This window comes from Melospiza melodia, chromosome 5 (assembly GCF_035770615.1).
Source record: "Melospiza melodia melodia isolate bMelMel2 chromosome 5, bMelMel2.pri, whole genome shotgun sequence".
Lineage (NCBI taxonomy): Eukaryota > Metazoa > Chordata > Aves > Passeriformes > Passerellidae > Melospiza > Melospiza melodia.
In genome coordinates, this window is record NC_086198.1 from 18,129,204 (window position 1) to 18,144,558 (window position 15,355).

Sequence of the window (15,355 nt, forward strand, 5' to 3'; positions counted from 1 at the left end):
AACCGGGGCTCTGTCGCGCCGTGCCGTGCGCGGGGGCGGTGTCGGGGCCGGGCCCGCTCCCCGCCCACAGGCCCGCCGGGCCGGGGTCAGGGCGCCGCCGGCCTCGCCTCCCGCCCGCCCCCGCCATCTTAAACCGCTACGCGCCTGCGGTGAGCCGAGGCCGGCGGTGCCGCTGCCCGCGGAGATGGCGGGGACGAGCACGGAAGCTCGGACGTGGCTGCTGCGGCCGCCCACGGCCACCGAGCTGCTGCTGGTGGCCCTGTGCTGGCTCGGCTGCTACTGGCTGCTGCGGCGCTGGCCGCGGGCGCTGTCGGGGCTGCCGCCGGGCCCCGCGCCCTGGCCGCTCGTGGGCAACTTCGCCTTCGCCCTTCTGCCGCCTCCGCTGCTGCGCAGGTGGGCGGTGGATGTGAAGGGCGACCGGCTCTCCCCCGCCTTCTCGCCCCACGTCTTCCTCACCGGCCTCACCAAGATGTACGGCAGCATCTTCCGGCTCTTCGTGGGCAGCCGCCCATTCATCATCCTCAACACTTTCGGGGCGGTGCGGGAGGCGCTGGTGCAGAAGGCGGAGGTGTTCAGCGACCGGCCCTCCGTGCCCATCGTCCTCATGATCACCCACCACAAGGGTAAGCGCCCGGGGCACCCCCGGACCCGCCCGGGCAGCTGCCGCACGCCCGGAGGTGCCGGGGTGATGCTTGGGAGTGATGCGGGGCGGGGGCTGCTCGGGACCGGGGCTGCTCTTCCGAATTTATAAATAAGTCCCACGCATTGTGGACTGAACTGTTTGTTTGCTTTTTGCTCCTTGCCTGTGTCCCTCGCCCTGCTGCTGACAGAGAGAAACTCGCCCTGCCTTGAGGTGCAGCATCCCCGCGAAGTTCGCAGTGCGGTGCCGTGCACCACAGAGCATCTCTGTGTGGCTGAAATGCCCGGTGCCTTTAGCTCTGTGTGCAGTAACGGGACTGGGGGAGCCTTTAGCTCTGTGTGCAGTAACGGGACTGGGGAGCTGCTGGACTGCTTTAGACTGGAGAAGGGGAGGCTCTAGGGGAGGCCTTATCTCTCTCTCCAACTGCCTGCAAAGGGCTTGTAGCCAGGGCGGGGTTGGTCTCCTGGGTAATAAGGGATAGGACAAGAGGAAATGGCCTCAAGTTGCACCAGGGGAAGTTGAAGTTGGGCATTGGGAGGAATTTGTTCACAAAAAGGGTGGTTTGACAGTGGAATGGACTGCACAGGGGCATGGTGGAATCACCATCCCTGGAGGTGTTTATGAAAAAGCTGGATGTGGCACTCAGTGCCATGGTCCCATTCACAAGGTGGTGTTTGGTCATGGGTTGGAATCAATCTCCGAGGTGTGTTCCAGCCTCATTGTTTCTGTGGCTGCCATTTGTGCAGGGCTTTAAGGCACAGCTGGTCTGTCACCTTTCTGATTTTGGCTGTGTGAGGGTAAGAAATTTCAAGTACTTGGGCAGTGGTATGAAACTGAGCACTCCCCCAGCTCTTACCAAGGAGATCAGGCTTCTGCGGAGTCCCATGGCCGCGCACTCTGCGCTGCCTGTGTACAAGCTACTGTTGCTGAGATATTTGCAAATGTGTTATTCTGCTTGTCAAAACTTACTGGGCATGTTTGGGTTTGGTTGTCTTTTTTTTTTTCTTTTTAAGTCCAAAGGAGAGTTACTAGTTTTTGTAGGAAAAAAGCATGAGGAGTTTAAACAGTGCTGACAATACTGCAGGTAGAATTTCTTCATGTTTAGTTTTTAGGTCATTACTGATCTCTGTGTTTATGGAAATATACTTACCTTTTTCAGTTTAGGAGGTGGACCCCAGAAGGCTTGTTAGTGTGCTAGCTTGTTGTGAGATGTAGTTTTTTTTATTTTTTCCAGGGCTAGGGAAATCTGGTTTTTAAGTGCATGAAACATTTTTCTTTTTTTTTTTTTTTTTTCCCTATACCAAATTGACCTAGTAAAGAGAAGAAAGTGAGGAACCTAGATCATGTTTATAAAAATGGCATCAGGTACCATTGCTGAAATCAGTTTAAAGAATAAAAAAAAGATGAATTGTGTTGGTTTAATGATATTGTTCCAAGACAGATCTTACTGGCAAGTTGTTATCATGCGTGAATATTTTTAGGTACAGTACTTCATGAAGAACTGGAGGAGGAAAGGGGAAGAGGAGTTAGATAATTTTAGCAGTGCTGCAAATCCGCATGTTCAGGCTAGATTTTTTTTCTCTTGAATGCTGTGAATTTCATATGTATCTTGTTCCTTATCAGATTTTTTGAATATGAAGAGTAGCCAGGGCAGCTGGCAGCTTCCACCAGTGGGTGCTCCAGGAGAGTTGGACGTAGCAGGAACCTGTTGTCCACAGCCAGAGCATGCTGCAGGCAAGCCCAGGGACGGTGCCTGTCTGTGTTGCGCTGTGGCAGGGACATTGTGTTGCTCTGGGTTTGGTTTTATCTGTAAGGTCACCATAGGCATGAGGACTGCAGCATCAGGGCTGCCCAGGGGCCCATGAAACATCCCCAGCTGTTCCAAGGTGCTCATGTTAGCAGCATGCTGGATTGCCCCAGATGCAGGAATATTGTAGAGTGAACCACAGGGCTGGTGTGTTCTGAGTGCACAAAGGGTGAATGCGGGCAGTGGGGCCACTGCCCCCCACAAGCTGGTTCTCCAAATGCCAGTGGAAGCTGCAGGTGCTGTCCCTGTGCTGCCTTGGGTTTGGTGGTGGCATGAGGAGATGACTGAGCCTCTGCCAGGCTGTGTTTGTGCTAACACAAAGTGTTGCTTTTTCTGTCTGTGGTTTGTGGGGGAGGCAGACAGGTTACAGCACTCAAACTGGAGGCCTCTTAAGATTGGTTTGGGTGATAATTTCAGGGGCTTGTGGGTGAGATGTTTCTGCAGCTCAGGACAGCAGCAGTTGTGTTGGTATGTCCTAGGAAAGGAAACAGTAAGGGCAGGATGAGCCCTTACTGTTCATCCTTCAGCTCTACCTCTCAGAATTTGGGTACTACAGCTATGGGAGGTTTAGTGTCCATTTTGGGTTCCTGCATGTCCTTGGGTTCTTTGGGTTCCTTCGTTCTCTAAGTGAGCTGTTGTGGTGAGAACTTAGAGACATTTTCTTGTGAGCTACATTTGCTGGTATAGTTTTGTCTTTACCTTGAGCTGCCCTGCCAGGTATGGAATGGAAGCTGTGTGGTTCTATTGCATGTAAGATGAAAAGAAAGTAATTGTGTGTGGGGGAGAGCAGGTAGAAGTATCAGAAATGACAAATACTACATTTCAGCAACTTGATTAGCAAGTGAGGGAGGCCTTGGCTGGATAGGAAATGCCATAAGAACTTAAGGGAGAAGGTAGCAGTCAATTCTTAATTTTAATTCATCATCACATATGTTTGCAGAAAGAGAAGTAGTAGACTGGGGAGAAACTAGACATTTCTGTGGTCTGATTTTAGTATTTTAGTTTTTTGTATTCTGTAGCTTCGAGTGGTAGCAAAGACTGAATCTGCAGAGTACATGGAGTCAGAGTGGTTGTCTGCCTTTATAGCCCTGCCCTGTGCATATCCACATGTGGACATCTGGCAACACAGAATTTGAATGTTTTTAAATGTCATTAGTACTGTGTTTGTCATTGTTCCCAGGATTGTAGCAGCACTAGAGCTAGCAGTAAAAAATGTGGGGGATGGAGGAGAGTAAGCAAGCCTTTGCTTCTTGTGAGGATTTTAATTTTCTTTTTTTTGTGTAAAAAGGGGGAATAAAATGAACTCTCTGGTTTTCTGAGTTCGTTGGTTATGTTGAAAGGGTTTCATTATCAGCTCATAGAAATTCGGCCTCTGTAGTGAGCATGAAGTCCTGGTTATTGTTGCTTCAGAGTTTATTATTGTATGGCCTTCAGGGTTTTTTTGTTGTTGTTTGTTTTGTTTTGCTTTAATTTCTTTACAGGGGAGGTTATATTTTGTTGTTTGTGGTTTTTTAAAGAGTAGAGATGTCTGTGCTGAGTAACTTGGCTTTTTAGGGCGGGCAGATTTTCTTTGAAATCAGCAAAGGACTATTCCATTATTGTAGCTTGCTAGGGATGCAGTTGAGAGTTTCCTTTCTTCTCTTTCCTCTGTTGTTCTGTCTTTATGCTCTTCTTTTTCCTTAATCTGTCTTCTATGTAATTATTTCCCAATTTACAAATGCGTTGTTAGTATTCTGCAGCAGTTTGGGGTTTGGGGACATCAGAAAACACTGATGCTCTCTGCTGATTGCTGGAGAGGCTCACTGTGTGTGAGGACATTTGTTGTTGATGTCAGCTTTTCCGTGGGCCTAGGCAAGTCTCTTTTACATTCAAGACAATAGATCTGTTTTGTTTTATTGAAAGTATTTGGATCCTGAAACTAATTTTCCTAACCCCCCCCCAAAAAAAGGGAAGAGACTGTGGGTGCATAGTCTGTTTTAGAGATATTTGTTGTGGGATAGAAACAGTGATAATTTTGTTTTGTTCCAAGAAATCCATGTTTCTTTTGCAACCCAGCCACAAAGCCTGGAGACCCAGGGTTCTTGGTTCTTGGCCAAATTCAACCCAGGTTGGTTCTTGGCCAAATCCAGCCCCAAATACTCCCGTTTTTTCACTTAACCTACTTGAGGACACTAGCTAACAGGAAACAGTTGAGAGAGAAAATCTGGAAAGATTTTGGTTCTGTTTTTTTGAAGGGCCAGGAAGTGGACATTTGAATAGATTGCCTGAGGAGTGTCTTCATGCAGAGAAGATGAAATTCAGCTGATTCTGAGCTTGTCCTGACTCTTCCTAATGTTCTTATTTAGGACGTTTGAAGCTAGGTCATGTGTTTGTATTCTTTGAGCATTAAGAACTTGGAACGTTAACTTGTAGTAGAAATGTAAGTAATGTTAAGTATTGAAATATGATGCATCTTCTAGTACTTATGTACTGCTTCTATTTTGTTATGACCATTTCTCTGTTTAAATTCAAGGTTAAGATTTGCAGTTGACAGATGAAGAACTGATGTTGCTTTTACAAAGTAACTTTTTGTTTCCAGAAAAAAAAAATTTAAAAAGCGTTATCGTTTTACTAAAAAAACAAATCCAGAACTAGATCATGTTTGATGACTAAACTTCTCTGGTTAACCATGGAGTACATTAGAAATTGCAGGTTGTGTATTTGTTACCCTGTGGTGTCTTTGGTGTGGTCTTTTAATTCAACATAAGAGATGTTTCTGTTTGAAAGTGAGTAATCGGGATTTAATTTAGATGATGTTTCTTAATGACTCAATCATCTAGAACAAGTGCCTGCAGGCATCAAAACTGTGGAGATGCCTATCAAGCAGGATTTTGCCAAGTGTCCCTGAACCTGCTTTCACCTTCCCAGTTTTCTTGCAGTGTGAGTATCCTGTATTTTTATTACAACTTAAAGCTTGCTTGTAATAAACACACTGGCAAAAAGTTTGTGTAGCATGAAGGGGAAAAATGCAAATCAGTTTGTGTTTTAATGTCTTCTGTTATGCCTTGCTGAAGAAGTTCATATCTCAGGATATTGGGGAGAAAAGGATGTATCTAACATATATACCAGACTAACTGTTCCCTCTTCTCCATCTATTTGTTTCTTGCAAAGTCTAATGAAACTAGTGATGTAACTAGTGATGTAACTTGGATATTTGTTTCAGTGATGAGGAAAAGGAGGGACAGGATTTCCAAAAGCTATGATAAAGAACCTTGTGTTTTTCCTTTAGCTCCTAGACAGGTGCTTGGGAGAGATTTGCTGTGTATCATTTCCCTCTTTTCTGGCTCTTGGGTTGCAGGCATGGCTAACTATTTCTAATTGAAAGTTGGGCATTTTGGTTTCAGTCTCTCCCTTTTTCTTTCAGGTGTTATTTTTGCACCTTATGGCCCTGTGTGGAAGCAACAGAGGAAATTCTCTCTATCAACACTGCGTCATTTTGGAGTAGGGAGACACAGCTTAGAGCCTAAAATCATCGAGGAGCTGAACTTTGTAAAGGAGGAGATGCTGAAGCACGGCAAGGATTCGTTTAATCCCTTCCCGATCATTCGCAACGCGGTGTCCAATGTGATCTGTTCCATGGCCTTTGGCAAGCGCTTTAACTACGAAGATGATGAGTTCAAGACGATGCTGAAGAACATGGCCCGTGCCCTGGAGCTGAGTGTGAACAGCTACATGATCCTGGTCAACATCTGTCCCTGGCTCTACTACCTTCCCTTTGGGCCCTTCCGCGAGCTCCGGCAAACCGAGTTGGACATCACTGCTTTTCTGAAGAGAATAATTGCCCAGCACAGGGACACACTGGATGCAGCAAATCCCAGGGACTTCATTGATATGTACTTCATCCACGCTGAGGAAGAGAAGAACAACAAGGAGAGCAGTTTCAATGATGATTACCTGTTTTTTATCATCGGGGATCTCTTCATCGCCGGCACTGATACGACTTCCAACACATTGCTGTGGTGTCTGCTCTACATGTCTCTTTACCCTGAAGTACAAGGTGAGATTACTTTTATTGTAGGTGATTTATCCCAGACTGTAAAGCTCCAGATGGATGCTCAGAAACAGAAGCAAGCAGCAACAGCGAAGGAATCATTTGGAGAGCCAGCAGTTTGTGTTGTATGTGTGAATTGAAAGGCTGGTGTGTAATCAGGCATCTTCTATTCTGCTGTTCTATGATGATTTCTGGGTTAGTGCTATATATTAAGTGCTAAATAGCCCTTTAACCTGTGAATTTCTTCTGGTTTGGGACAACTTTATCTTTCCCAAGCAATTCCAGGGAACTTTAACATGTTTGAAAAAGTTTGGCAGTTGTGACATTCCAGGCTTGTAGTAGTGATAGAAGATGTGTGAAGACCATGTGCCAAGGTCTGCTTTTGTGGCTCCCTGAGCAGCGAGGTTCTTGGACCTGGCAGCAGAGTCTGGGGAAGTAAAACACCACCTGCTGTAGGGGAGGATCAAATCAGAGACAGCTTAAGCAAACTGGATTTGCACAAATGCACAGCACCAGCTGCCAGTGTTGTTAGAGAGCCTCTCCCCATCAGTGCTCAGGGCAGTTGGATGGGTTGCTGATGATGAGGGATGGGGGGACACAGACAGAGGCAGAACAAATTGGTCTTGTTCAGTGTTAGAGAAGGATGACTGAGGGGAAACCTTATGCTATCTACTACTGTCTGATGAAAAGATGTTAAGAAGATGGAGGCAGTCTCCTCTGAGGTGTGCTGTGGAGGGAAGGGAAGCAGTGGAAGCAACCTACTGCAAGAAAATTCTGATCAGATACCAGGAAAAGAAATTGCCCTGTCAGCGTGGCAAAGGAGTGACACAGATTGCCCTGAGAGTTAACAGAATCTCTGGTTTTGGAATTTTTCAAAACTAAGTGGGTCATGACCGGTGGTAGTCTCATCTACCCTGAGTTGGATCTGTTTGGAAAAATCTCTTCAAATAGGTCAAGATCACAGTTTATTGCACAAAGTCAAACAAACTGCAAAACAGGGAGAGAGTTCACTGGGGACAAATGTGAAGTAAACTTTTATTGCACAGGCTTATTCTTCTGTTTTAATGCTGCCTGTTATCACTGCTTGACTTGATATGCACTTACATGGATTATATGCATTCTAAATTACACAAATGGAATCCAGAAGAGTTTTGTGTTTGTTTTTTTAAACTTTTTTCCTTCTGCCTGGTGCTGTATGTGTATGTGCTAGTCAATTTTCACTTTTCTGCTGATCTCTAACAATTTTATTACCTCTCTGCTTTACCCTTATGCTGTGGCTCCTGTCAAGTAATCTAAATATGCTCAGTAGTTCACACTGCATCACTTTTAATATCCCATTCCTTTTATCCTGATTGCCTTGGAGCTGTGTATGGGCCCCTTTTTTATTCCTGGAAATACATTTCTCTTAAATGTATTTCCTTCCTAAAGAAAATACTGGAATTATGTTTCCTTTAGAAGTAGCAAAAGTTGCTTGCAGTCATGGAAAGGAAACTAAGGGCTATCAGAGGAAAAAAAGTATTTTTCTCTGTGGAAAAAGGTTTTGCTTTTTACACGGAAATAGAGAATGATGTGGATGGACAATATGGTGAAGCCATGGGGAGTATTTGGTTTGTTCTGTTCCCTGACTTTGTTTTGGTCCTTGACTTCTGAAGATCATTAAGATTTTTAAAAATATGAAAAGTTGTGGAACAGTTCAAATAACGTGCTGTTGCAGAGGCTGCTGGAGTTTACATTTTGCAGCTGAAAATGTGAGCAGCATTTTGGCTGCTCTCTGTGTAGTTCCTCATATTTTTAGAAACAATGAACAAATGAGTTGTTCAGGATAAAACACTGATGTGACATTTGGTATGAGACAGTCTCATTATATTTTTTTTTAATATTGAAAACTTTATTTATTTATTTATATTACTGTGAACATACATGCCTGAATATAGGGCTACGATAGGCCCCTAATAGAAGGGAAAGAAAGAACTTTCTTCCCCACAAAGAAAGTACTGGAGAGTCACACCGTCAGCTCGTCTCTTGCTGTATTTTTTGTGTTTTTCAATGTTCCTCGTGCATGAGCTTTCCTTCTGGGGCAAACCCAGTAGGTGGCAGCAGCGGCTCCTCAGACGCAGCTCAGGCAGCAAGTAGGGATGCTGCTCAGGAAATGGAGAGTTTTTTTGCGTTGAGCTTTTATTTAATCTTGTATCACTGTTAAGGAGAGAAAAGAGCAAAAACTCAGAATATCAGCAGCCTGGTTGGAAAAGGCAAGTGGAACAACCACAAAATATGCAGGATATAAAGGGTAAAAATAAAAGTTGACTTTTATTATTATTGAATAAAGGTTAGTTTTGAGGTCTCCTTCTCCAAGATTGTCTTTTGTGGTGTAGCCAGATTGTAAGTTACCTGCAAGAAAAAGCACATCATCCTGTATGTATGTTGGTGAAGCAAGTCCTGAATTTGGAAACTTCTATGAAGACAATTATTTGTATGCTGAGGCTTCAGCATACAAAGAAATGAAAGGGGCAAGGAAATAATCTGATCTTTTTTGCTCCTCATGAATGAGAAAGTTGATAAACTCATGAAATTTTTTGACTTTGCAGAAGGGCTGCAAGGGAAAGGAGCACTGCTGCAGCCTTTGGGGGAAATGGGAAATACCTGATTTTAGGTTCTGTGAATAGGAAGTAGGAAATGGCCCTAACAAGTTAAATGACTTCAGTGCTTGCAGTAACAGCACCAGAATTCCTGCTCCAGAATGAAGTATCTAAAGACACAGTTCTCTCACTGTTCAAGTTTTTAATTGCAGAGCAGAAGCTTGATCTTCCCATCATTCAAATGACTGTATAATTAGACTCCTAAAGTAAGATTATGAATACATTTGCAGTAGCACCAGGACTTTTCCTGTATTTTTCCAATACTGCAGTGCTAGCAATGTCTGTCAGCTCAGTAGCTTTACTCTTGACTCTTGTCAAGACTGTGCTTGGTTGTTTTCTCCTTGGCTGAGTCTGTTCCTAAGGCTAATGTTGGCATAGCTGTTTCAGCTAGGAATAACGTCTTGAAGTAATTTTGAGAAATCTAAGTAAACAGTGAAGCAAGCACAGTCAGATGAAATTGAGATTATGTCTTCTCACATATTATGTCTTTTGACTTCTTTATTTTTCTTGCTCCCTTTGAATAGAGAAAGTTCATGCAGAAATTGAAGCAGTTCTGGGACGTGACAAAGTTCCCTCTCTGGCTCACAAGGCTCAAATGCCCTTCACAGAGGCAACCATTATGGAAGTGCAGAGGATGACTGCAGTTGTTCCCCTTTCCATTCCTCGAATGGCCTCAGAAACTGCTGGTAAGCATTTCTAGAGACTTGTTACTACAGCATTTCCTCTGGGGCTGAAGATGTGATGGGGTATCTAGTGATAATTTGTATTAGACCTGTAAAACAAATATGTAAATGTCCTTTCTAGGAAGCAGGAGGCCTTGACATAGTTCTCTGTGTAAGCAGCATGTCTGACCTGACATCCAGCAGTTTTTCTAATCTCCAGTGATTTCTTCTCTGGGAGTCAGCATGTATTGACTAATGTGCTGAGTCCATAGCTGGCAGCTGAGACTGCAGCTTTGTACCTGAAGCAGCAGAGCTGTTCTTGGCATTCTGACACAGAGGTCTGAAAACATCAGTTTAGAGTGATTGGTTTGATAAAGGCTTACACCACTGACCTCCACACGTACAGAAAACATTAAGAAGTAGCACCTCCCAACTCAGCTATGTGTTTTCATAACCATAGCTGAGCACTGGCCAAAGTCAGTGTGAGAGAGCAATACTCAGCTTTTAAACCTATTACTGAATTGATCAGCTTTTCTAAATGTTTTGATTTGCAGGGGAGTGAGGTGCAGCAAGCTGAAATGAGACTAGTAATTTCAAAACTCTTGTGTCACAACAGTTCAAAGTCCATCCTTTGACTGTGGTGGGGCTCTGTGACAGCACAGGAGCAGGAGGAAAGTGGGTCACAGTATTGGGGTGCTGCGGAGTGCATTTCTGACAACTGCTGCTTCCTTCTCTCTGCAGAAGCTGTTGGTGTAACTTGGTGTCTTTCCAGCTGCTCAGGCTTGTGTGATTCTGACTCAAGCAGGGTAGCAGAGATCACCTTTGCCTACAGCTTTTGCTACATTTGCAGCCCACATCTAGGGACTGATACAATTTTTTGTGACATCCTCTTGTTGTCTTTTTACTGTTGTTTTTCCTATGTCTCCTTCTAGCAACTTGTCACATCTCTGTCTCTGCTTTTGTTTAAAGTGCTCCAGGGATATACTATTCCTAAGGGTAGTGTGATTGTGCCCAACCTGTGGTCAGTACACAGAGATCCAAACATTTGGGAGAAGCCAGATGAATTTCAACCATCAAGATTTCTGGATGAAAATGGCCAGCTAATAAAGAAAGAGTCATTCATTCCTTTTGGAATGGGTAAGATAACCCACATGGAGTCATTAGCTGGGTGGGTGGTGGTGTTTCAAGTGTAGGGCGTTGGGAGTGAGAGATGTAAAAGTTGCCCATAGGACCAATTATAGAAATAGATTTATTATCACAGTTGGTGTCTTGCAAAATGGTTTGGGTTCCTAAGAAGCCAGTCACTAGACAGAAATTATGAATTGTCCTTTGATACTACTTTTGCTTTGGATGTAAATGTTGTTAATATGAACTAGTACAGCTGAGCAAGGCTTAGACTCAAATACAGGGAGCCAGAGCTTCAGAGGTCATAGCTTAATAGTAGTTTGAGCCTTTTTTGGACTGTGGTAGCACATGTGTGTTAACAAAGAGGTCAACTGTATAAAGCCAGTAATACCTCTCTTCTAATTGTTCTTTAGGTAAACGTGTGTGCATGGGAGAGCAGTTGGCAAAAATGGAGCTGTTCTTGATTTTTTCAAGTCTTATGCAAAGTTTTACCTTTATGTACCCTGAAAATGCTGCAAAACCATCTATGGAGGGAAGGTTTGGTCTAACTTTAGCTCCATGTCCATTCAACATAATAGCTTTGAAGAAATGATGCAGTGTCAAAAAAGATTAAGCAAAGAAATACTGCACTTTTAAAATACACCTTTTTTTTTTTCTTTTTTTTTTCTTTCTTTTTTTTTATTATTATTATTTCCATCTTATTTTGTTACTTTCTTTCCAGAAAATAACCCCAACTGCTTAGGCCTTCCTAGTCAGTGAGAATGATCCATTTAGCCTTCTGGAAAGATTTTTTTTTTTGTCAGCTGTTGCATTCCACAAATGAACTGACAGCATAGTTTTTAATTTGATATTAAAACTTGGTGGGCTTAACCTCTGCCTATTATGGTCAGTTTGTCAAATGTTGATTATGGGAGAATGGTCCAAAACATTTGTTACTGTTCTGGCAAATAGTAATTGTGAAAAATTGTGGAAGCCACACATAAACATTTCATTTACCAAAGGAGTGAAGCACATCGTGTAATATTAAAAATATTAATGAATTGTTAGCATTTTCTGTGAAAAGAAAGGTTATAACTGAGCTTAAATAATTACTTACACTTTTTGGAAATTACAAAATTCCATTACTTTTAATTTTGGAGGATTGTTTTTTGTAACTAACTTTAAGTGTAGTAGATGAGATCCAAATATCCTTGATATTCAGGGCTCACTATAAAAAAGCAGGTACCAAGTTGGAAAAGCCAGGATTTGAGGCCAAAGGAGTCCTTGACTATGCCATATTCTCAACATGTAATGAGTGTGCAGCATCAGGATGCAGATGTTTTATCTCAGAATACAAACAAGAGCGGAATTCTCTAACAAGGAACAGCAGAACTCCATTCTCTCTGGTGCCAAACATACTCAAGACATCTGTGCTGCCTCTGGCATTCATTGTTTACCTCATGGCAGCACTGGCTGCAGGCTGGATGGGACCAGCAGCAGCTCACTGGGGAAAGCACTACAGTCTGCAGTGTGTAGTCCTGAAGTCGGGGCTGGTGCTCAGGTTTTTCATCCACAGGCAGCGTGGACAGTACTTCCCTCTGGCTTTGGGAACTGGAGTCTTCAAATATGGCATCACTACAGCAGTACAGGTACTGCTTATGCATTTAGCAGGAACAGGAGGATGGGTCTCTCTTTATTATCTTGAACATAGAGTAAAAGAATCTGTAGTTCATGCAGCATTAGTGTATCAGTACTTTTTTCACATGCAGAATCTTAATGCTCTTAACCACTGTCAAACCAGCTGCTGAGGAAACCTCATGTTAATTGTTTCAGAACAGGACACTCAGTCTTGCCTTGTATTTCAGACATGGAAAGTGATCTTTTGGGGGGCTATGTAACAACTAACCTTTAAATAGTTGTTCTTAATCATTCTTTAATCTCTTTACACTCCTTTTGATCTATCAGAATTTCATATCACATTAATTGAGTTCTTACGTACTCTTCTGAAGACTTTTTTCCCCCTCACTGGAGATGTAGAGAATACTTGGAGTCCTCCTGATGTCAAGTTTCCAAGACTGGAATGTGAATTTGAATGTAATTTGGAATTGGGTATTCCATAGCAGAAACAAAACTTAAATTGTAGAAGAGACAACTTTTCAGCTTTAAATTAATGTCTGGTTTTGTCACTTTTAACCTTGAAGTTTTAAAAGCCAGGTAGTGCCTAACAAAGACTGTAAGATAGATATTTTGCATTTAAATTAAGGTTTTCTGTTACCTGTTTTGAATAACAGAGTGCCTTAATTTTTGAATTATGTATTTGGTTGGTGAGGTATCCCACTGTTTCTGTGAGAATTTTCAATGCCTTTCAATTTAATTAGGTTAACTTTGGACTATATAGGCTTGTGGGTTTGGTTTTTTGGTATGAAGTTTTTGAAAACTTAGTACAATAAAAAGTTGATTTTGGTACCAATGCTAGTGAACGTGCTCTAAAACCTGAGAGTACTTGAGAATTAAGCACTTTATTTAATTTAATTTTGTATTTTCCAATGAATAAATAGATTCTATAGGGTTGGGATATTTGTCTGGCAATCTTAGAATTATGCTTAATTGAGAAGCTAAAATTAAGTGCTGATAATATTTATCTTTCTGTTGAAATGCCTCTTTAAACAACATAATGATGTTGGTGTGCAACTGATCACTTTTACAAAATACCTGTCCTTTTAATCAATGAAGACACATTTGAAAAGCACTTTAGTATTTTTTTTACAGATGCCAAAGAAGATGCAATTCACATAATCCCCTGGTATGTGAAACTGTACATATTTGTGCTTGTTTTGCCTGCTGAGTTTAGTTTAAAATGTCACCTTTGAGAATTAGTCTTCTACAAATACTACTTTGAGAATGTGGGTTTTGGTGATACCTGTGATCAAATGCTGCAATGTGCCACATGCTAAAACTACTAACTGGAAATTCCAACCACTTCAAAGTGTGCTAGAATACAGGATGCTGTTGGAATAAATAAAGACAATAAACACCTGTCTTTCATACCTTCCAGGTGCATTGAAATTTTCACAGGATACCATAAAAGTAGCTAAACAATAGCATAAAAGCAGCAAAATCTGTGGTTTTCAAAGTGTGTTGCCATCTTTGGCTGACTGTAGAGTGGTAGCAAAGTTGGTTTGTTTTTGTAAATGTATCCTCCCCCTCTCCTTTTTTTAGCAGGGGAAGCATCTCAAATGCCTTGTTGAAAAATGTATGCCCAGATAAGTGGGTGACTGTTTCTGAAGGCTGCAAATATCTTTATTTCTAAAATTTCTTTGCTTCAATGTATTTTTATTTTGAATAAAGTAATTCCCAAGTAAGTGTTTCACAGCTTTGAAAAGTCATTTCAATGAGTTCCACTTACTGACTAAACTTGTGGTGTTTGGCATCTTACATCTTGCAGAAAAAGCTTCTGAGTGAGAAAATGTTAAAAATACACTCTGGATGAGGAGTGAAGGAGGTGGGGAAACAAAGTGAAATTGGGAAAATAACATTGCCAGGCATGTTATGATCAAATGATAGAAAGAGATTTTAAAAAAACACTTAACTAGAATAGAAGAGGGGAGGGTAGGAGATAAGGAAGATAAAAAAGCAAATTAATTGTCAGCAGGAGGAGGTGTGCATTCTGTAGGAAAGGAAACCTGGGCAGAGAGGGAAAGGGGAGCAGGCAAAGGTCCCCCAAGGGGTCTCAGGGGAAAGTGGGACATCCTTCCCTATGGAAGAGCAAGGGGCTGAGCAGGAGCCAGCTGAAGTGTTTGTGGGGAGGGGATGGGTATCAGCACTGGTGTTAACCAGGAGCTGTAGGTGGAAATGTTGTGCCTTATGCCCTGGAGTTAGGTTGCAGGTTACTTGGTATACTGCTATTTTTTGTTTGTTTGTTTGTTTTTAGGGGAAATTCATTAATTACCTCTCAGCTGTCATTTGTATAGACAAAGATCATTAAGGGTGAGTCTTTGGATAAAGCTGTTTCCACAGCCACTTCCTGCTCCTTGCCTAATCCGGGTGAATTTTTTGCAGTAGGTTTGTGGTACAAAGTGCAGAGATATGAGAATACAACACTTTATTTGAATAAAACAAGTTGCTTAATGTTTACCCTGATGCTGACTCAAGTAGTAATTGCTGTGTTGTCAGCTGCTGCTGAAGTGCAAGTCTTTCTGGTGATAAATTAATTAGATGGGAATCAGGGCAGTCTGCATCTGCTATGATTCAGCTGTTAGTGTTAATAATGGAATAATTTTTTCTTGATTTTTTATAATATTTGTTTATTATGTATCTTGTGCTAGCCTGGAAAGAGCATCCCCTTCTGTCAGGAAACTTTTGTTGTGGGGAGAGAGCTTTTATTGATGCGAATAGGAAGAAGATTGAGGTGCTGGAGCGTGTCCAGAGAAGGGCATGGAGGGTGGGGAGGGTCTGGGGCGCAGCTCCTGTGAGGAG

The 15,355-nt window shown here is 42.5% G+C and overlaps 1 protein-coding gene across 1 annotated transcript; it reads left to right on the forward strand.

The window, feature by feature from the left end:
• The first annotated feature begins 184 nt into the window (after positions 1-184).
• LOC134418323 (cytochrome P450 2U1) lies at positions 185-14,241 on the forward strand. The gene is made up of 5 exons (XM_063156461.1): positions 185-623; positions 5,851-6,483; positions 9,638-9,799; positions 10,745-10,912; positions 11,314-14,241. Exons 1-5 carry the CDS (start codon positions 185-187, stop codon positions 11,490-11,492), a joined length of 1,581 nt encoding a protein of 526 aa, XP_063012531.1. The 3' UTR covers positions 11,493-14,241.
• The last annotated feature ends 1,114 nt before the right edge of the window (positions 14,242-15,355 follow it).